The sequence below is a fragment of the Salvelinus fontinalis genome, chromosome 32 (genome assembly GCF_029448725.1).
Source record: "Salvelinus fontinalis isolate EN_2023a chromosome 32, ASM2944872v1, whole genome shotgun sequence".
Taxonomy (NCBI): domain Eukaryota; kingdom Metazoa; phylum Chordata; class Actinopteri; order Salmoniformes; family Salmonidae; genus Salvelinus; species Salvelinus fontinalis.
Genome location: NC_074696.1, coordinates 36,845,614 through 36,862,363, shown reverse-complemented (window position 1 = coordinate 36,862,363; position 16,750 = coordinate 36,845,614). Strand labels below are relative to the sequence as shown.

The window sequence follows — 16,750 nt, the reverse complement described above, 5'->3', positions numbered from 1 at the left end:
CCCATCACTTTGTGTGATATCAGACCCTATAATATATTTTTTTAAAATATTGTTTTAAAATGATAGCAATTCTTGTTGGGAGAATGCACACATTTTACACAAATCAATTACCATATACCCAGTGGCGACCCATCATTCAGGGCAGGTGCACCTGTTTTGTGCACCACATTTTTAGCAAAAAAAATGTATATCATTGAGTTAATGAAGCTGGATACAAACACGGTCTATTTTTTGTTTTCCTGAGTAAGGCAGCTCCAAAATGCAGGTGTTTCAGTCTAGCTCAGTGCTTTCTGTGGTGGGGCAAGCCAGCAGAAAATATGGAGTGATAAGCCTTGATTGGCTCAGTGTTCTGTCACTCATGGGGACACTACGTCACCGCAAAGTCTAAGGGGAGACCTCGAAAATTCTAGCCCTTTGGGTGCTGCCATGGAGTTACATTAGAAGTGCTTATCTAAGAAGGCTCAAGGTCATTGGACACAGATAACATTATGTCAAATCATGTTATACGTACAGTACCTTTGATTGGACTGATCATGTCAACATCATCCTTTCAAAATCTAAGCAGTCATTATCGTGAATCAAGTCGACAATCTACTGGCAAATCCTTTTCAATCCTTGTCATATGAAGAGAAATAATGAAGAGAAATTATAGATAAAACGTATCGGTGCTCATCGGCCATTGGATATAAACATTTCACAACGAGTTGTAAATCGCAAATTCAACAATGAGTGGTTTGGAAGGAAGTAAGCACAGCACAACAATGTGAGTCCAAAAATGTCTTGTATGCCTCTGCGTAAATGATGTAATATGCCAGGGAAATATATATATACTACAGCTAAAAAAGTAATACTAAGTGTATGTTGTGTAGTAAACTGTTAGTAGCCCATGTGCCTCATGCTAATAATTTGGTCTCCTTTCCCCTCTTAATTTCACCTACTGTTCTGACTTGGCACATGTAGCCTATAGCCTGCTTTAGAGAAATGTAATCATTGAATATTGTAAGAGCTTTCATTGTCTGCTTATATGACCCCACTATTTATCCTATGGTTCTGACTTAGTGTACAGGGAGAATTCTGTAAGAACAGCCCATGTTCTGAATTATGTCATTGTACATTTAAAAAATGCTGAACAAATAGCTATATTGACAACGTCCGTCCTAGCTCACTCAATAATGTCTTAATCGAAATTACGGATTGCCTCTTATCCGCTCGTCGTTCCCTTATGCCATAGATTGTACATCTCAATTGACAGTAGAAACCACATTTGTTAAAAAAATTAAGCCATATCAGCTATGTTTTTTAAAAAGGCTGAATGAACTGCTTCGCTGCCAGACAAGGCTCCGTTGATAGCCAGGTGTAGCAGTGGTAAGGTGTTGGTACTGCTGTTGGACAGTTTTATGTAGGCCCTAACAGTTTGTGGGAACGGTTTGTCACTGTTATAGTGCAATTAATGTATTGTTTAGTGTTGTGTTGTGGCTTTGCTGGCATGCATAATGGTGTTTTCCCGCTAATCGCATTATGGAACGAACATTCACACAGTAGCCTACTGCCTTGTCCGCATTGCTGTGCTTATAGTGCGAAGAAATAATAGTTTATCACATTTTAAGCTAAGCATTCTGATCTGTTGCATGAGCCTTATTGCTTTAGATATTTTTGGGGATGTAGCATAGGCCTACTGGTTGTATGAATTCAGGATCTATCGTCCCACAACTGTCCCAGAGTCTGTTTTGAATATAGGCTATTTCTTTCTCGCACAGAACGACAAACGAACTAATATAATATACACTTCCTAAAACTGGGGTGCAGCTCCTAATATTGGTTTACATATCAGACAAAGCTTAGTCTGCTTTTTAGGTTTGTTTTGTTTCCTGTTTATCATTAGGGGCCAGGTAAAGAGTAAGCACTTCTACATAACCAGTGGTTGACTGTCAGGGTACATAGGCTACTCGTCATCAATTCTGTTCAAGGTTTCTGTTTCTGCTCAGCTCTTCTCCCACAGCTCTCCTAGCTCTGGGCTGAGCAGCAGTGTGTGGTAACGACGGTGTGGTTTGTGTTCCAGACGCAGAAGTGGCAGAGAGGGAGGTGATGTCACGTTGGACACTCCTGGCCTGTGTTGTCCCCAGTCTCGGCCTTGTTTGGCGCCCTCTGTGTCTTTGGACTCTGTTTCCGGTCAGGTGAGCTTGCTGCAAATCCTTGGCTTGCTGCCCTAGATTTACAAAGGCTACATTTATAGAGGAAAGTTTGCACTTCTTTTTAATCAATGCATCAAAACAAAGCACTGTTTTATACATTTAATTATATATATAAAAGTAACAAACAGTAGTTTAATATGAATTAACCATTCATTAATGCATTTTCAAATCACTAAGCATATCTTCATGTAGATTACTGATAAAGACACCAACAAACTAGCAGGCTAATTGTTCATATACAGTGCCTCAGGGAAAGTATTCAAACCCCTTGACGTTTTTCACAATATGTTAGGTTACAGACTTATTCTAAAATTGATTAAATAAATAAAATCAAACATTGTAAATCAATAATTGGAAATTAAATACCATAAGAATACCACCAGGTGGCAGTGTAGTATATTGTTGCTGTATTGATGCTGTGACTACAGCTTTTCAATAGGGAAGTCTTTTTCAGCGTCATCCAAACGAACATTTTGGAGTTATATGTACTTAAAGCGCTCTTTTCCCAAAACAACTGGTTGAAAATATGTGGTTAGATGAGGCGGGGTCACTGGAAATAAAGTATAATGTAAATAAACAATGCACACTTATTTTAAGTCATTTTATTACACTAGAACACATCCATAATAGGAGCCTCTCAGGTGAAGGCTACATTTACACTGCAAACATCTCAAGCAATCTGATCCTAATCCTATGACTATAACAAATCAACCTTGTTACTTAGTTGATTTAGAATTGTATTGATCTGATGTTACATCTCTTAATTTTCTGATCATAATGTGTATGATTAAGACAAACCTATTTACTTATCTATCAAACATTTTCTGCCTGAATTACAACACTTCCTTAAGCAGCAGACCATAAGGACGGATGGAGTTTTCCACAATAGCTCTCTCTTGAACAGGAGATGATCCCTCAGGCACATAAACCAGCCAGTAACTCTCTCTTCGACACTGTTGCCTTTTCTGGGGGTTGATCCTATTCTGTAGCACCACCTTGTAGGTTTTGTTATCTACTTTGGACGTGAATCTCTTGGAGAACTTCTCAGCTACGTTAATGTCCGGTGTTGAGTACACTCCTCTTCCGACAGTAGCACCATCTCCATCTCCATCATTCCTGATGATGCCCTGGGATCCGTCCATAGCAGGTCCATGGTAGGACACTGGCCAGGCCTCGTCTCCGGTCCCCAACCATCCATCTCCATCCCTGTATTTGTTCAACACCTTCAGGGCAATGCGGTTCCAGCCACAGGGTCGGACGTACTGCTCCTTTCCCCGAGTAAACACTGCTTCACCATCCTTAATATTTGTAAAGTCGTAGTCATACCGAGAATCAAGGAACTCATTCACGTTCACAGAAACAGTGGTTTGTGGAATTGATGCGGCGGATGGGGCATCTGGTAAAGCTAAGGCACCTTTTAAAGACAATGTCCCCAAACTTGGGTACTCCAACTCTAGAAGGCCCTCTTGTACGTAGAACTCCTTTAGTGCGACCACATTGACAAAGTCCTGTGGGGTTAGTGAAAGTGTTCCCGCGGTGGCTGATTCCACGTTGCAACCTGAGACAGCAGACAGAGCCTCCAAGATGAGATTTACATTTGGCATGGTGAGAGTTAGCAATCTCGAAAACATTTTCGGTAAGAAGATTTCACAGAGAGAAGAAAAATCCTTCCTGTGTGTGATCCGACACGAAGGCGTCTGCTCTTATAATTTCACCTTTACATAGACTGTGCTGTGGAATGTAATATTTACTTTCACTTTCTGTTGCAGTGACTGGAAAAACAAGCTGGTGTACGGTAAATGTACAATAACTGTACAAAACATTAGGAACACCTTCCTAATATTGACTTGCACCCCTTTTGCCCTCAGAACAGCCTCAATTCGTTTGGACGTGGAATCTACAAGGTGTCGGTAGCATTCCACTGGGATGCTGGCCCATGTTGACTCCAATGCTTCCCACAGTTGTGTCAAGTTGGCTGGATGTCCTTTGGGTGGTGGACTATTCTTGATACACACGGGAAACTGTTGAGCGTGAAAAACGCAGGGGAGTAGCAGTTCTTGACACAAACCGGTGTGTCTGGCAATTACCACCATAACCCGTTCAAAAGCAGTTAAATATTTTGTCTTGTCCATTCACATTCTGAACGGCACACATACCCAATCCATGTCTCAATTGTCTCAAGGCTTAGAAATCCTTCTTTATCCTGTCTCCTCCCCTTCATCTACACTGATTGAAGTGGATTTAACAGGTGACTGCAATAAAGGATCATAGCTTTCACCTGGATTCACCTGGTCTGTCTATGTCATGGAAAGAGCAGGTGTTCTTAATGTTTTGTGCACTCAGTGTAGATATAGTGAACAAATCTTGATCATCCCCATTATTGTTATGGTTGAATGGTAGCAGCAAAAACAGGAGTGAATGTAGGAGTGGAGTGACTTGTAAATTGTTTAATTAAAAGGACATTACAAAATAAAAGTTGATCTTTTGCAAATCTGCAGTTGTTACATAAATGTTTTGGAATTTAAGTAATTATATATACCCATTGATTCTTGAACAATATAACTTATAAAAACTTAATGAGCTTAGTTGAACTGTCTTACCCGATCAAAACCCCAATTATAACCCCAATTATAATCTTGTTTTTATATTCTCAAAACATTGTAGTCGATATCCGCGCTTATAACCCCAGGGTCGTTACAACATGATTAAAGCTATCATTTTGATCTCATAGATGGTCAGTCCTTGCATCAACAGTGCTGCCTATGAATTTGAGAGTGGTTCTATTTCTTCAGCCCCATTGGTCAGCTATTTACCCAAACAATGACGGGATAGCCCATTTGTTATTGTTTGAACTGCAGATTGCCTCTATGAATTGTTTCCTCTTTCAGGTAAAACAACATATTTGTGTAGCTCCTGTGTGAACAGGATTTCAAGTCTCAAGGTTAAAGTACTTCTGTTCGTCATAATCGTTAGGACTAAACCTTGTCTAACTGTAAATCTATGCTTGAGAGGTTTGGATGGCATGAAGTCAATATTTAATCACTGACACTGACATATATATATTTCATAAGGAAGTGAGTCTGCACTATGCCAGTATGAAGCACGCTGGTAAGGCCCGCCCCATTGCTCAGGGAGTGCCAGGATTGGCCCAGAGAGATGTTATCTATCCAACAGTGGCCCAATGTGTTCATTCAGGCGTATGGTGCATCTGCTGACATTGTTCTTTGAATATCTGTTCTTGATGGAAATAAGATTGTATTTTCATTTGTGCATGTTTGAGTGTTTCTGTAAATGTTGAAAAAGCTAATGTAATAATTGTTTTTTTTTATCCAAAGAATCTCAATATAATTGTTTTAAGCCAACAGGATATAGAATTAGTTGGATAAAAGAATAGTATCTTGCTTATCTTGAAAGACTCAAATACATTTATTATAGGATTAAAGAGCAACCTTTGTATAATGTACTCGTACTGTAATACAAAGAGGTAAAATACAAACTGTTTTGTAAAGGAGTCAATTAGTCAAATCAATGTGTTATTTTCTCCAAACCCTGGAATGCTGGTCTAGCAGAGACCACAGCGGAATAGATGACCTGATGCTGGTCTAGCAGAGACCACTGTGGAATAGATGACCTGATGCTGGTCTAGCAGAGACCACAGTGGAATAGATGACCTGATGCTGGTCTAGCAGAGACCACAGTGGAATAGATGACCTGATGCTGGGCTCCCTGTACCCTCGATCTTTCCCTCCAGTTCTGCCGACCCAGAGATGCATACTGAACCTCAGTGTCTTCCACATGAGAAGGACTCTGAGACACACACGGAAACATACAAATATTTAAATTGACATTTTAGCAATGTTTTCATTGAGTGATATTCATTTGTACTCACTTCTTCCCCATCACTTTGTGTGATATCAGACCCTATAATATATTTTTTTTAAATATTGTTTTAAAATGATAGCAATTCTTGTTGGGAGAATGCACACATTTTACACAAATCAATTACCATATACCCAGTGGCGACCCATCATTCAGGGCAGGTGCACCTGTTTTGTGCCCCACATTTTTAGCAAAAAAAATGTATATCATTGAGTTAATGAAGCTGGATACAAACACGGTCTATTTTTTGTTTTCCTGAGTAAGGCAGCTCCAAAATGCAGGTGTTTCAGTCTAGCTCAGTGCTTTCTGTGGTGGGGCAAGCCAGCAGAAAATATGGAGTGATAAGCCTTGATTGGCTCAGTGTTCTGTCACTCATGGGGACACTACGTCACCGCAAAGTCTAAGGGGAGACCTCGAAAATTCTAGCCCTTTGGGTGCTGCCATGGAGTTACATTAGAAGTGCTTATCTAAGAAGGCTCAAGGTCATTGGACACAGATAACATTATGTCAAATCATGTTATACGTACAGTACCTTTGATTGGACTGATCATGTCAACATCATCCTTTCAAAATCTAAGCAGTCATTATCGTGAATCAAGTCGACAATCTACTGGCAAATCCTTTTCAATCCTTGTCATATGAAGAGAAATAATGAAGAGAAATTATAGATAAAACGTATCGGTGCTCATCGGCCATTGGACATAAACATTTCACAACGAGTTGTAAATCGCAAATTCAACAATGAGTGGTTTGGAAGGAAGTAAGCACAGCACAACAAGGTGAGTCCAAAAATGTCTTGTATGCCTCTGCGTAAATGATGTAATATGCCAGGGAAATATATATATACTACAGCTAAAAAAGTAATACTAAGTGTATGTTGTGTAGTAAACTGTTAGTAGCCCATGTGCCTCATGCTAATAATTTGGTCCCCTTTCCCCTCTTAATTTCACCTACTGTTCTGACTTGGCACATGTAGCCTATAGCCTGCTTTAGAGAAATGTAATCATTGAATATTGTAAGAGCTTTCATTGTCTGCTTATATGACCCCACTATTTATCCTATGGTTCTGACTTAGTGTACAGGGAGAATTCTGTAAGAACAGCCCATGTTCTGAATTATGTCATTGTACATTTAAAAAATGCTGAACAAATAGCTATATTGACAACGTCCGTCCTAGCTCACTCAATAATGTCTTAATCGAAATTACGGATTGCCTCTTATCCGCTCGTCGTTCCCTTATGCCATAGATTGTACATCTCAATTGACAGTAGAAACCACATTTGTTTAAAAAATTAAGCCATATCAGCTATGTTTTTTAAAAAGGCTGAATGAACTGCTTCGCTGCCAGACAAGGCTCCGTTGATAGCCAGGTGTAGCAGTGGTAAGGTGTTGGTACTGCTGTTGGACAGTTTTATGTAGGCCCTAACAGTTTGTGGGAACGGTTTGTCACTGTTATAGTGCAATTAATGTATTGTTTAGTGTTGTGTTGTGGCTTTGCTGGCATGCATAATGGTGTTTTCCCGCTAATCGCATTATGGAACGAACATTCACACAGTAGCCTACTGCCTTGTCCGCATTGCTGTGTGTAACGGTCCTGACCTGTTTTATGTTGTTTTTGTATGTGTTTAGGTCAGGGCATGTGTTTTGGGTGGGCAGTCTATGTTATCTGTTTCTATGTTGGTTGTGGTTGCCTGGTATGGCTCTTAATTAGAGGCAGGTGTTTTGCATTCTCGTCTAATTAAGAGTCATATTTAGGTAGGGTGTTCTCACTGTTTGTTTGTGGGTGATTGTCTCCTGTGTCGTCGAATGTATGTACCATACGGGACTGTTTGGCTGTTCGTTTATTTTGATGTCATCTGTTTCCTGTCCGTGAGTTTACGTTTAGTTATGTAAGTTTATGTTCAGGTTTCGTCAACGTCGTTTTCTTGTTTTGTATATTGGAAAGTGTTTTGTTTCGTGTTGCCGTCTGTTTAAATAAAAGATGGCTTATTTCCCAAATGCTGCATTTTGGTCTGATGATCCTTCTCTCCTCTCCTCGTCCGAGGATGAGGAGAGAGACAGCTCTTACACTGTGCTTATAGTGCGAAGAAATAATAGTTTATCAACATTTTAAGCTAAGCATTCTGATCTGTTGCATGAGCCTTATTGCTTTAGATATTTTTGGGGATGTAGCATAGGCTTACTGGTTGTATGAATTCAGGATCTATCTTCCCACAACTGTCCCAGAGTCTGTTTTGAATATAGGCTATTTCTTTCTCGCACAGAACGACAAACAAACTAATATAACATACACTTCCTAAAACTGGGGTGCAGCTCCTAATATTGGTTTACATATCAGACAAAGCTTAGTCTGCTTTTTAGGTTTGTTTTGTTTCCTGTTTATCATTAGGGGCCAGGTAAAGAGTAAGCACTTCTACATAACCAGTGGTTGACTGTCAGGGTACATAGGCTACTCGTCATCAATTCTGTTCAAGGTTTCTGTTTCTGCTCAGCTCTTCTCCCACAGCTCTCCTAGCTCTGGGCTGAGCAGCAGTGTGTGGTAACGACGGTGTGGTTTGTGTTCCAGACGCAGAAGTGGCAGAGAGGGAGGTGATGTCACGTTGGACACTCCTGGCCTGTGTTGTCCCCGGTCTCGGCCTTGTTTGGCGCCCTCTGTGTCTTTGGACTCTGTTTCCGGTCAGGTGAGCTTGCTGCAAATCCTTGGCTTGCTGCCCGAGATTTACAAAGGCTACATTTATAGAGGAAAGTTTGCACTTCTTTTTAATCAATGCATCAAAACAAAGCATTGTTTTATACATTTAATTATATATATAAAAGTAACAAACAGTAGTTTAATATGAATTAACCATTCATTAATGCATTTTCAAATCACTAAGCATATCTTCATGTAGATTACTGATAAAGACACCAACAAACTAGCAGGCTAATTGTTCATATACAGTGCCCGAGGGAAAGTATTCAGACCCCCTGACGTTTTTCACAATATGTTAGGTTACAGACTTATTCTAAAATTGATTAAATAAATAAAATCAAACATTGTAAATCAATAATTGGAAATTAAATACCATAAGAATACCACCAGGTGGCAGTGTAGTATATTGTTGCTGTATTGATGCTGTGACTACAGCTTTTCAATAGGGAAGTCTTTTTCAGCGTTGTCCAAACTAACATTTTGGAGTTATATGTACTTAAAGCGCTCTTTTCCCAAAACAACTGGTTGAAAATATGTGGTTAGATGAGGCGGGGTCACTGGAAATAAAGTATAATGTAAATAAACAATGCACACTTATTTTAAGTCATTTTATTACACTAGAACACAACCATAATAGGAGCCTGTCAGGTGAAGTCTACATTTACACTGCAAACATCTCAAGCAATCTGATCCTAATCCTATGACAATAACAAATTAACCTTGTTACTTAGTTGATTTAGAATTGTATTGATCTGATGTTACATCTCTTAATTTTCTGATCATAATGTGTATGATTAAGACAAACCTATTTACTTATCTATCAAACATTTTCTGCCTGGATTACAACACTTCCTTAAGCAGCAGACCATAAGGACGGATGGAGTTTTCCACAATAGCTCTCTCTTGAACAGGAGATGATCCCTCAGGCACATAAACCAGCCAGTAACTCTCTCTTCGACACTGTTGCCTTTTCTGGGGGTTGATCCTATTCTGTAGCACCACCTTGTAGGTTTTGTTATCTACTTTGGACGTGAATCTCTTGGAGAACTTCTCAGCTACGTGAATGTCCGGTGTTGAGTACACTCCTCTTCCGACAGTAGCACCATCTCCATCTCCATCATTCCTGATGATGCCCTGGGATCCTTCCATAGCAGGTCCATGGTAGGACACTGGCCAGGCCTCGTCTCCGGTCCCCAACCATCCATCTCCATCCCTGTATTTGTTCAACACCTTCAGGGCAATGCGGTTCCAGCCACAGGGTCGGACGTACTGCTCCTTTCCCCGAGTAAACACTGCTTCACCATCCTTAATATTTGTAAAGTCGTAGTCATACCGAGAATCAAGGAACTCATTCACGTTCACAGAAACAGTGGTTTGTGGAATGGATGCGGCGGATGGGGCATCTGGTAAAGCTAAGGCACCTTTTAAAGACAATGTCCCCAAACTTGGGTACTCCAACTCTAGAAGGCCCTCTTGTACGTAGAACTCCTTTAGTGCGACCACATTGACAAAGTCCTGTGGGGTTAGTGAAAGTGTTCCCGCGGTGGCTGATTCCACGTTGCAACCTGAGACAGCAGACAGAGCCTCCAAGATGAGATTTACGTTTGGCATGGTGAGAGTTAGCAATCTCGAAAACATTTTCGGTAAGAAGACTTCACAGAGAGCAGAAAAATCCTGTGTGTGATCCGACACAAAGGCGTCTGCTCTTATAATTTCACCTTTACATAGACTGTGCTGTGGAATGTAATATTTACTTTCACTTTCTGTTGCAGTGACTGGAAAAACAAGCTGGTGTACGGTAAATGTACAATAACTGTACAAAACATTAGGAACACCTTCCTAATATTGACTTGCACCCCTTTTGCCCTCAGAACAGCCTCAATTCGTTTGGACGGGGAATCTACAAGGTGTCGGTAGCATTCCACTGGGATGCTGGCCCATGTTGACTCCAATGCTTCCCACAGTTGTGTCAAGTTGGCTGGATGTCCTTTGGGTGGTGGACTATTCTTGATACACACGGGAAACTGTTGAGCGTGAAAAACGCAGGGGAGTAGCAGTTCTTGACACAAACCGGTGTGTCTGGCAATTACCACCATAACCCGTTCAAAAGCAGTTAAATATTTTGTCTTGTCCATTCACATTCTGAACGGCACACATACCCAATCCATGTCTCAATTGTCTCAAGGCTTAGAAATCCTTCTTTATCCTGTCTCCTCCCCTTCATCTACACTGATTGAAGTGGATTTAACAGGTGACTGCAATAAGGGATCATAGATTTCACCTGGATTCACCTGGTCAGTCTATGGCATGGAAAGAGCAGGTGTTCATAATGTTTTGTGCACTCAGTGTAGATATAGTGAACAAATCTTGATCATCCTCATTATTGTTATGGTTGAATGGTAGCAGCAAAAACAGGAGTGAATGTAGGAGTGGAGTGACTTGTAAATTGTTTAATTAAAAGGACATTACAAAATAAAAGTTGATCTTTTGCAAATCTGCAGTTGTTACATAAATGTTTTGGAATTTAAGTAATTATATATACCCATTGATTCTTGAACAATATAACTTATAAAAACTTAATGAGCTTAGTTGAACTGTCTTACCCGATCAAAACCCCAATTATAACCCCAATTATAATCTTGTTTTTATATTCTCAAAACATTGTAGTCGATATCCGCGCTTATAACCCCAGGGTCGTTACAACATGATTAAAGCTATCATTTTGATCTCATAGATGGTCAGTCCTTGCATCAATAGTGCTGCCTATGAATTTGAGAGTGGTTCTATTTCTTTAGCCCCATTGGTCAGCTATTTACCCAAACAATGACGGGATAGCCCATTTGTTATTGTTTGAACTGCAGATTGCCTCTATGAATTGTTTCCTCTTTCAGGTAAAACAACATATTTGTGTAGCTCCTGTGTGAACAGGATTTCAAGTCTCAAGGTTAAAGTACTTCTGTTCGTCATAATCGTTAGGACTAAACCTTGTCTAACTGTAAATCTATGCCTGAGAGGTTTGGATGGCATGAAGTCAATATTTAATCACTGACACTGAAATATATATATTTCATAAGGAAGTGAGTCTGCACTATGCCATTATGAAGCACGCTGGTAAGGCCCGCCCCATTGCTCAGGGAGTGCCAGGATTGGCCCAGAGAGATGTTATCTATCCAACAGTGGCCCAATGTGTTCATTCAGGCGTATGGTGCATCTGCTGACATTGTTCTTTGAATATCTGTTCTTGATGGAAATAAGATTGTTTTTTCATTTGTGCATGTTTGAGTGTTTCTGTAAATGTTGAAAAAGCTAATGTAATAATTGTTTTTTTTATCCAAAGAATCTCAATATAATTGTTTTTAGCCAACAGGATATAGAATTAGTTGGATAAAAGAATAGTATCTTGCGTATCTTGAAAGACTCAAATACATTTATTATAGGATTAAAGAGCAACCTTTGTATAATGTACTCGTACTGTAATACAAAGAGGTAAAATACAAACTGTTTTGTAAAGGAGTCAATTAGTCAAATCAATGTGTTATTCTCTCCAAACCCTGGAATGCTGGTCTAGCAGAGACCACAGCGGAATAGATGACCTGATGCTGGTCTAGCAGAGACCACTGTGGAATAGATGACCTGATGCTGGTCTAGCAGAGACCACAGTGGAATAGATGACCTGATGCTGGTCTAGCAGAGACCACAGTGGAATAGATGACCTGATGCTGGTCTAGCAGAGACCACAGTGGAATAGATGACCTGATGCTGGGCTCCCTGTACCCTCGATCTTTCCCTCCAGTTCTGCCGACCCAGAGATGCATACTGAACCTCAGTGTCTTCCACATGAGAAGGACTCTGAGACACACACGGAAACATACACATATTTAAATTGACATTTTAGCAATCTTTTCAATGAGTGATATGCATTTGTACTCACTTTTTCCCCATCACTTTGTGTGATATCAGACCCTATAACACAAAATATTTTTAAAAATTACTTGTTTTCAATGATAGCAATACTTGTTGAGAATGCACACATTTTACACAAACCCTATTCGATAGACTTTTCTGTCAGCAAACAATTAGACAGTGTTCTTTACCTAGATTTGACAAGCACCTAGTCTGGAGTTCAGTTCCTTCCTGCTTGTGTCCTGTCACTATAGGGAATACAGTAATTATGTCACATTTGTAAAAGTCTGTATAGGCCAATTTCATTTATTGTAAACAATATAATTTAGAGGATTTTTTTTACCTGTACTGCATTTCTTTCTTTTTCTCAGTCTTCCTTTCAGCAAATTGCACAGCAGACCAGCCAGAAGCACCACGATGCATAGTTTAATGACAGCTATTATCATCACAACTAATAGACAAAAACATGAAGCACAATTTGATATGTGAAAATGTGACCTGATAACATAACAGGATGAAAACCCAGTTCATGCTCTCTGAAGCGAGCACACAGCATGGATGGTCGCTAACAGTAAACACAAAGTTGGGTGGGTGGCATATACAACACATAAATGTTCAGTGCCTTCGGAAAGTATTCAGATCCCCTGACTTTTTCCACATTTTCTTAACGTTACAGCCTTATTCTAAAATGGATGACATTTTTAAAAATCCTCAGCAATCTACACACAATATCCCATAATGACAAAGTGAAAACAGGTGTCTAAATGTTTGCTAATTTATAATAAAAAAAATACAAAACAGAAATACATTATTTACATAAGCATTCGGACCCTTTGCTTTGAGACTTGAAATTGAGTGCAGGTGCATCCTGTTTCCATTGATCATCCTTGAGATGTTTCTACAACTTGATTGGAGTCCACCTGTGGTAAATTCAATTGATTGGACACGATTTGGAAAGGCCTCCACCTGTCTATATAAGGTCCCACAGTTGACAGTGCATGTCAGAGCAAAAACCAAGCCATGAGGCCGAAGGAATTGTCCACAGAGGGGTCTTCTGAGTGGCGCAGCGGTCTAAGGCACTGCTTCGTGCTAGAGGTGCTAGAGGCGTCACTACGGACCCGGGTTCGATGGGGAAGGTTTGGGGGGCTTTACTTGGCTCATCACGCTCTTGCGACTCCTTGTGGTGGGCGCCTGCAGGCTGACCTCAGTCATCAGTTGAACGGTGTTTCTTCCGACACATTGGTGCTTCTGGGTTAAGCGGGCGGGTATAAAGAAGCACGGTTTGACGGGTCATGTTTCGGAGGACGCATGACTCAACCTTTGCCTCCAGAGATCGAAATTGGGGAGAAAAAGAAAGTTACAAAAAAAAGGGACTCATGTTCTTGCTTTTGTATCGTGACTTCGTTCCATCTTTCAATTTCAAGACCCTCGATATTGACCAACACCCACTGCCATTTCAGTTTCACCACAAAGAGCAAAAACAGGGTTTGTGTCTGAACTTTCATGGACAACCTACCATTTATAGGGCGTGTCTCTCTGTTCTCTTTCCCAACAACATCTGAAAATAGGTGAAGAATGTTGGTCATGGAATTTACAGCTCACAGTTAAAACCCTAGATTTGTGTAATTTTCATACTTTCAAGAACTGCAAAGTGTTGCTTTGTGTTACCTGTTTGCATAAGAGCAGTGGTACTCTGGATGTTGAGATGATCTGGGTTTGCAAAAAAAAAGTTATGCATGACATTTTAAGTTAACTGGGAATGGCATTGTAGTGGCCTCTGAAGCTTCCCCAAAGCTTTCTCTTACTGGTTTTCCCAGCAAGTGTTGAAGAGGATTTTTGAGCCTGATCTTTTTATTAAATGCTTTATGATACTCTCAAAGGAAAATACATGGACAGGTAAATAGATACAGTGTCGCTATAAGGGAAAAACAGGAGAAAAAATGCTATTTGGAAAGCTCTACCTGTCAACACTGTTACTTTGGCTTCCTTTTCCCCATTACACAGGTACTCTCCAGAGTCCCCTGGCTGGAGATTGAGGATCTGCAGGGCACCATCTTCATAGGAAAACCTTTTCTGGGGGTCCTTTCTCTCCTTTTTCATGGTCCCATTTTTGAACAGAGTCAAGATGGGTTCTTGTTTCGCATGACTATCTTTCCTGAAGAACCACCTCCGCTTGGCTTTGCTAGATACTATACAGGGAAGCAATAGGGCTCGGCCAGCAGAAACCGCAAAGTTTTTGCCTGTGGGCAGATATTTATTGTATTAAATATTGGTAACATGATGTGGAAATGTATTTGACACTGATAGTAATATGCTCATTAGATGAACAAAATAGACTTTTTCTGCTCCCACTTAACAAAGCAATGTTCAACCTCGATATAGAATCGAAGATACCAATTGTGACCCATTTTAAATACCTGTGCATTGATGTTTTAGTTAAAAATGTTTAGAAGAGCTACAAAGTCACAAATACAATTACAGCAGATCTCGACAGATGGTTTAATCTAACATTAACTTTATCAGGTCGAATTTTGATAGTCAAAATGAATGTCTTGCCTAGACTCAATTTATTGTTAGCACACTTTGTTAGTACTGAGGTAAGATTCTTAATTCAGTCTTACATTTTATATGGAAACAGAAACGGCCCAGAATTAAAATACATACACTCCAGAAACCCAAAGTTTTTGGGGGTCTAGCTTTACCCAACTTAGTTATATGCTTTGATGAATGATGAAGGGTTATTATCCTTTCATGACCTAAAAAATATGTAGAATTTAACTGATTCGTCATTTATTTGTATTTTACATTTTTTTGCCGTTAAGAACCACTATGCGCACTTATGGAGCCTTTCCATCCACTCACTGAGTTTGTATGTAACCAGAACACAAGACGAGTATTCAATCTATATATAAAAAACTACTAGAAGTTCTCCATAAACCAATGGGAATAGTTACGGTATAGAATACAGACCTTAAAGACTACAAACAAAATACAGATTGAAAAAGAGTCTGGAACAATATCTGTTAAAACGGACAGTTTCAGTCAGCTGATTCTAGCCATCCCTTCTGGATAGTTCCGGTCGGCAGCTTAGACTCCCATTCAGAGGACCCCCAATTTTGTTAGTGTTTTATTGGTCAAGGTCACGCCAAATGCCTAAGTTGTGTGCTCTTTTGTGTAAAAGTACCATGTGTTCAGCTTGTTTGTTGGCTCGCGCTAGCACTACCGTTAGCATATTGTATTGGAATGCATGATAATTTTAGCATGATTGCTAGCGATTAGCCGTTTATTAGCATACTTACAGAGCAGTTTCACTGGTGGTTGTCCACTTGAAATTGATCATCGGTTCAACCATTCTTTATCGCCCAGTCAGTGGTACATTTTCAGCTCACATCATCAAGGACAGCAACCAATATATAGATTTTTTTGTTTTGTTATTCTAGAGTGGTGGTCAGACAAGTGTTACATTTCACACGGTACCTGTCACTCATACCTTTCAGTACCTCCACGTCTGCCACTAGCTGGTCGTTGCAGTGGTAGTCCCCAGAGTCGGATGGCTCCAGCTCTTTAATAACCAGAGATCCATCAGGCTGGAGGTCATATTTCTGTTGGTTCATGTAAGTAACCGACTGGCCTTGTTTGGTGACTATGATCCTGTTGACCTGGTGTCGCCACTGTAAGTCAACAGTGCCACTGCAGGCCAGGTACAGGCGATGCTCCTCAGGCACTGAGACTCTTCTCACTGAGTGAAGAAATAACAAGTGTGAAGTAGGTTTAGACTATCTAGAATAAACTGGACGAACTGATATTGTGGGAAATATAGACATAGACTTCTGAGCATGTCTGCTTTGTGTCAGAGCTAATTTAATCCAAGAAAAAATGTGGGATAGTGTGTTGGATCAGGGGTGTTTTCTGAGAGCCTGACTTGTCCCAAGCCTATGGAATCATCTGAGTGCAGTCTACTTCTACAGTGGCTGTATGTAGAAGAATATAACTGTTTGTCTACCATTGCATGCAAGGCTGTGTGTCACTCATATCTTCCTGAGTCCATTGCTTCCTGTGTGATCCAATATTCCTCTTTATTTAA

The 16,750-nt window shown here is 40.1% G+C and overlaps 1 protein-coding gene across 1 annotated transcript; it reads right to left on the bottom strand.

The window, feature by feature from the left end:
• Nucleotides 1-12,201: 12,201 nt before the first annotated feature.
• On the bottom strand, nt 12,202-16,412 carry LOC129831221 (uncharacterized). The gene is made up of 8 exons (XM_055894389.1): nt 16,157-16,412; nt 14,628-14,906; nt 14,335-14,376; nt 14,183-14,224; nt 13,010-13,117; nt 12,858-12,914; nt 12,695-12,726; nt 12,202-12,612 (listed from the first exon to the last, which is right to left on the bottom strand). Exons 1-8 carry the CDS (start codon nt 16,278-16,280, stop codon nt 12,448-12,450), a joined length of 849 nt encoding a protein of 282 aa, XP_055750364.1. The 5' UTR covers nt 16,281-16,412; the 3' UTR covers nt 12,202-12,447.
• Between the last annotated feature and the right edge of the window lie 338 nt (nt 16,413-16,750).

What these genes read in the sequence shown, in the direction of transcription:
- LOC129831221 (XM_055894389.1), bottom strand. Translation starts at nt 16,280, where the DNA reads ATGAACCAACAGAAATATGACCTCCAGCCTGATGGATCTCTGGTTATT. An exon ending in CACTGCTCTTATGCAAACAG is followed by an intron (nt 14,225 to 14,334) that starts GTAACACAAAGC and finishes ACCTATTTTCAG; the next exon opens with ATGTTGTTGGGAAAGAGAAC. An exon ending in CACAAAGTGATGGGGAAAAA is followed by an intron (nt 12,613 to 12,694) that starts GTGAGTACAAAT and finishes TGTGTGTCTCAG; the next exon opens with AGTCCTTCTCATGTGGAAGA.